Here is a 6000-nt window from a genome sequence, read left to right on the forward strand (position 1 = left end):
TTTTGATGGGATCTGGTTCAGAGCCTTAATCCTTACTGAGCAAGGAGAGCTTTGAATCGATGACCTAGAAGAAAGAGTCATTGCAGGACATTGCCAATCCAGAGCAATTCAAACTCCCCTGCCCTCCAAAAAACCCTCCTTTTCCTCCAGTCACTGACTACAATAATTTCCTTGCTTCCTACAGGTTTGCAGGTTGTCCTCAAGTCCATCATGAAGGCCATGGTGCCCTTGCTCCAGATCGGGCTGCTTCTCTTCTTTGCTATTGTGATGTTCGCCATCATTGGGCTGGAGTTCTACATGGGGAAGTTTCATAAAACCTGCTTCTCAAATGAAACAGGTGAGAGTGAGCTGCTGCTCTTCCCTCAGTAAGTCAGCAGGGCACACGTTGTCCGTTTGAGGGCCTAGTGTCGTCTCTCAGAGAAGTGACCTATCTAAGAACAGTGAATTCCACAGGGTTTTTTTGGGATGTGACTTAAAGCCAAAGTCCAGGTGCTTGTCTAGTGATGTCCCCTTGACCCGGAGGTATCCTGGCAAAATTCCAGCTGGCATAATTACCCTCTGTCTCTTTTATTCACTCTGCAGTTTGACTTGGATGTAGTGGCCCCAGTTTTCTGCTGGTATAAGTTTGTGCAGCTTCACTGGCCCAGAACTCTTCACTTCCTGTCCTAAACTGTTGTGTACTGAGTCTCTTTCTGTTTTTTCCAGGCTAATTTGTGTGTAACATTTGATGATGAATACAATTTCCAGGTTTGTCTCTAAGTTCATTCAGTCTTCTTCAATTTCTCTTCTCCATTCAAGTTAGTTTTCTGATTTTTATTTTCCTCTCAGTGTTTTCTGGCTTTCTTCTAGCTGATTAAACCACAGCCTTCTATATTAGCATTTCTCATCTTGCTCTGTTTTCTTTTTTCCCCTTCCACTCCTTCTCTCCCTCCCGGGCCACTTTCTCTCAGTGCCGCAGAACACCTGGGTGCACATATGCGCACTGGCAACCAGATAGATTCTCCTCTCATTCACAGTGCTGTAGCTCCACTGGCTTGGATGGATTTATGCCCGGTTTACACCAGCATGTGTAAGAGGCAGCTCAGGCCCTGAGTTTGTGTGTGTGTCACTTTTGCATTGTAACTGGCAACCAGGCACTCATGGTGCTGGCTAGATGCAGTGACTTTTGATTTCAAGATGATTGGGGTTCTGATGTCCAGCTGTTTATTTGTGAGATCTCTAGAGGTTTCTGGGGTAAGATACAACATCATAGCATGAAGCGTGGGTTGGGACAGACAGTGAGCAGCAGAGAAGTCAGAGAGAGAGACAAATGAAAATTCTGGGAGGAGGACGCAAGGGTGAAGGACTTCACAGAGAGGGAAGTCAGAGCTGGATGGAGCTTTGAGAAGGGCAGGCCAAGGGCATGACCGGGGAGGTGAGTGAGAGGGACAGTCCAGAGCTGGGGAGAAAGAGGAACTAGAAGGTCACTAGCTATGACTGACCATCGATGTGATGGTTGAAGTCCCTGTGAATGAGGAGAGACAGGGACAGATGGAAAAATCAGTCAGAGAGGAAGAAAGGGCCAGAGGGATGGTTCAGAACTCGGCTGAGGGAGAGACGAAGGAAGGAGTAGAGTGCGAGCAGGCCGAAGCTGAGAAGGAGGGGAAAGAATGAGGGGCCATGGCAGATGAGAGGAAGGAGGAATCTATGGCATGACCACAGTCGTGTAGGAAACAGAGAGGCCTAAGAAGGAGGTGGCTAGGGAACCATTTGCATGGGGTTTGGGAAGAGTGTGATGCAGGCTGCCGGAGCATGGCTGCGGATGTTTAAGTACCAGTGTCGTGTAAGGGCGACATGGCTGGGCCCTTAGGATGCTCTGTTACAGAGTGTACAGTCTGCACAGCGTACCCTGTGTCCGGGCGGCGTGCCCACAGCTAGCACTGTGAAAAGTGTCCACACACTGACCCCTCCCATCTGCTGCACTGACTCCATAGTCCCCCAGGGCAGCCCTGCCATTACACGCAGTCTGATCAGCAATGCGGCACCTGTGGTTAGAGAGAGAAAGCCCTCACAGCATGTTAATAAAAGGCCAGATCAAGGATAAGGATAAAACCTGCCAATTGCCATAAGAAATGTTGCGGCCTGGAAATGGGAAATTGGACCCTGCAGTGAAAATGACACATGTCTACCTGCCGCTGTGTAATAAACCCCAGAAAATAGAGGAGTAGGGCCCGGACACCCAGAGACCCTTAACTAAGGGCAGGTGCAACATCAGAATAGTTGCTTGAGGTGCAATTTAACTGTGAAAAATGCAGAACGTATTCTTCTCTCCTCACCTCGCCCCCTGCGTCAGTTTTTAATCTTTTCATTAACATGGTGTCCAGTTGTATTAGATGGTGTGGAATCACACAGAGCCCAAGGAGCTTGCAATCCAAAAAACCTTCTCAGTGATTATCATTAACCATCTGTTGCATTTATTTATTTAGATTTATATGAAGCGTAATAAGAGTGTCCCATCCAATGCTCTGGGAGGCCCTTGGCAATTCTGTAAAAACTCTATTATAATAATATCGTACATTGACACAGGGCTTTGCAAGCCCAGAGTGAGAGACTTTTCTTGTCCCGGGCCCTTATTGGGTAAGGTAAGCGAAACCTGGCACAATGGTCCAGGTATGGGGGTTTGCAAAGAGCTGACTCCAGAGGAAAGCAAGAAGATTCCTGGAAGAAATGGATTTCAAGAAAGGATTTGTAGGAGGGGAAGAGGGCTATTTAAATGAACAGCTCTTGGGTGGGGGGGAAGAAGGGGCTGCCTGTCTTTTCACTCTGTTTGTACAACAGCCCAATGGGGTTCTGGTCCAGGACTAGGGCTCAGAGATGCGACCACAATTCCAATGGGTAATAACAACAGTTTTGCTGGACAGGGAGTGAAAGATCTTTCCCAAGCGGAGATGGCAATGTAAGCAGTTCTGTAGAGCTTTGCCTTTTCAAAGAGCTTTAGAACTATTAGTTAAATGATCCTTACAACCCCCCCAGTGAGCTAGGTAGCTATTTAAATAGGTTTAAAAAGGCTGCCTGGCCATTGAATGATGTGGGGCTTTCAGTTCTGTTCTGGGCTCAGAAATCACTTCCATCGAACACACGCACAAGGCCACTGAGCAGCAGCATGGGAGGCAATGTTTCCTGGTGGTTAGAGCCCTGAACTGGGACTCAGGAGACATGATTTCTTGTTCCCTCCTCTGTCAGTGTGTGACTGGCTGACCTCAGCAAATCACTTACCTTTGTGTCTGTTTCCCCATCTGTACAATGGGAGTAATGATACTGACCTTCTGGGTAAGGTGCTTGGGGATCTCCCAATGAGAAGTGCTAGATAACAGCTAGGATTGTTCCTATTTTACCCCCATTTTCTAGCTGGGGAAATAGAGGCACAGAGAAGGGAAGTAACTTGCCCAAGCTTACCCTGCAGCTCATGTGTTAGAAATGGGGCTGAGGTTTCAGGGGCCGGTTTCTCCATTCCCTTGTGCCATATGGAGTCATTTATGCCATTGCAAATGGAGTGTGAAAAACTCCTGAATCCACCTGGAAATAACTGGTGTGCAAGTGGCAGCATGGGGTTAGGGGAGCAGACAGTCTGACCCTAGCTCTCCAGGGTGACTGAGGGGATGGAATTGGGGAGATGTAAGATGACAGACAATTGCAAGGATATGGCAGAGACAAAGATGGGAGTCAGACTGTTTGGGGCCTTGCAGGTGAGGAGGATGATCTGATGTGGTAGTGAGAGAGCCATCGTCTGGGCTGACGCACTGGGGCTTGAACTGGGAACCTCCAGAATGGAAATCATGAGTGGCTAAAAAGCCAGCACACCCTAAGGGGGAGCTGTAACAACTCACATCCTAGGTGGATTGGAATAGAGGGAGACCTGTAACATGTCTACACTGGTGGGTTACACTAGGAGACTGCCAACAAGTGAGCGTGAGGAGGGAAGAGCCCTGGCTAAGGAAGATGGCTAGAGTGGTGGTGTTTTGCAGTAGATTGGAGATGGGGAGAGGTGAGAACCAGGGGGCCCAAGGAACACAAGGTTCAAGTGACCAGGTGTTGGTCTAAGCATCATGTAATATTCTTCTTTATGCCCTTGGCAGAGCGCCACTTAGAATTCTCAGCTTTTCCTCACAGACATGACGGGTTCGGTGGGTGGGGCAAAGGAGAGAAAGAAAGTGTTAGGTAGTTGCTAGGGTTTTTTCCGTTAAATGTTTGTAGCTTCTTTTTTTAAAAAAAAGCCACAATCCCGTCCATGGTCACTTGGGAGCCATCTTGGTGAGCAACATCACGATGATGTTATGACTGACAGATCTCTAGGCCAAGCGGAAGGCTGAGCCCGGTATGTGGCATGTGATGTAAGATACCCAGCTTAGCACTGCTCTTGGAGTAGCACTCAAGTATGGACCTGGGAGCCCAGCCAGAAGCTTTTGAGTACCATACCTCATGGCATCTGGCATCTCGACAGGAGGGAAGCAGGGCCAGCTCCAGAATGAAGGTTACGACCTCCTTAAAGCCTCCACCTTACCAGCATATGAAGAAGTCTCTGTTAAAGGGTGCCACGCAGCTCTCTGCTCTGTGGTTAATGTGTTCATCTGCAGATGAATTACAGAAATTGATTCTACCCAGTTCCCTCTCCTTCCCTCCTCACTCGCTCCCTCCAATCGGAAACGGAGCAATGGCATTTCTGAAAAGGCAGCGGGCGAGGTTTCCTGGATCTGGAATCCCTCGTGTGCAGGGAAAGCAAAGCATCCCGCTAATCTAATCAACCTAGCCTTTTAAACCTAAATGCCTAATCTCAGAAGAGGTGCATTAACAAGCTCAGGTCCATTTGCTCTGAGCATTGACTTCAGGGTGGAAATATGAACCTCCTCAAGGAGCTGCATCCCTGCAACAGTGGTAGGGCTGGGGATCTGGGAGTTAAGGGGATTCAGGCCTGGCCTTGTTCCCAGTCCCCAGATGAAACAGTCACTTGGGATTCTTATGGAAACCAAGAAACAAAGAGCAGTAATTCAGAAAGCTGGTGAGCTCATGGCATATGAGTGGAAATGTCATGGCTCACCTCGACACAGCATTAGTAATATGGCACAGTGGGCTGTTCTGACTTTATGGAAAAGACACTTTTTGTTTTGATGAAAACCAGGCAAAAGTCTAAGACAGACCCACTTATTAGTGTGTGATTTTCAGTGAATATGTGATATATTTTCCACTCTCCATAATCTTCCATGCACTCACGTGTTGCTGACACAGAATTCTTTTATTCACACCCATTTGCACATATTCTCATTCGCCATTCCCTGCTTACCAGACTTCAGAAGTTATGGCTACAAAATTGTCTCAAGAGAAGAAGGCACCACACCCATTTCTATATTTTCCTTGGGACGCCTGCCTAGTCCTTTGAAACATGCACTAGAGATTATGGGCCAATTCTGCATTGTTACACCAGTGTAAAAATCCGGAATAATCCCACTGAAATCAATGGTGTTATCCTGGATTTATAACTGAGATCAGGTTGGGAACTCTTCGGAATCTCTCCCTTTGAGTTTGTGTAGACTAGCTTTTTTTTTTTTTTATTTAACTTGAGTTAATTAATTGATTGTTAACTTGAGTTGCTAAAAGACTAATCTAGATGTGACCCAAACAATTGTTCTGTGATGCAAACCTTTATGGTGTAGTTGTATCCTGGGACAAACCTTTGTGGCATGGATTTAAAACCAGGTTAGCATTTAAAAACTCGAGTTAACTAGTATTCAGTTACAAGAAATCTAGACTTGAGCTGGGTGAAAATATTTCTTGTGATCAGGGCCGGCTCCAGACAACAGCGCGCCAAGCACGTGCTTGGGGCGGCATGCCGTGGGGGGCGCTCTGCCGGTTGCTGGGAGGGCGGCAGGCGGCTCCGGTGGACCTCCCGCAGGCGTGCCTGTGGAGGGTCTACTGGTCCCACGGCTCTGGTGGAGCATCCACAGGCACGCCTGTGGAAGGTCCACC

At 47.7% G+C, this 6000-nt stretch overlaps 1 protein-coding gene across 9 annotated transcripts in view; it reads left to right on the forward strand.

The window, feature by feature from the left end:
* Positions 1-6000, forward strand: part of CACNA1B (calcium voltage-gated channel subunit alpha1 B) — a 521426-nt gene that overhangs the window by 209091 nt on the left and 306335 nt on the right. For all 9 annotated transcript variants that reach the window (XM_075060705.1, XM_032765199.2, XM_075060699.1 and 6 more), the window contains one exon: positions 185-337. In XM_075060705.1, coding sequence (XP_074916806.1) covers positions 185-337 — 153 coding nt within the window. The remainder of the gene's footprint in view (positions 1-184; positions 338-6000) is intronic.

This window comes from Chelonoidis abingdonii, chromosome 24 (assembly GCF_003597395.2).
Source record: "Chelonoidis abingdonii isolate Lonesome George chromosome 24, CheloAbing_2.0, whole genome shotgun sequence".
NCBI classification, from domain to species: Eukaryota; Metazoa; Chordata; order Testudines; family Testudinidae; genus Chelonoidis; species Chelonoidis abingdonii.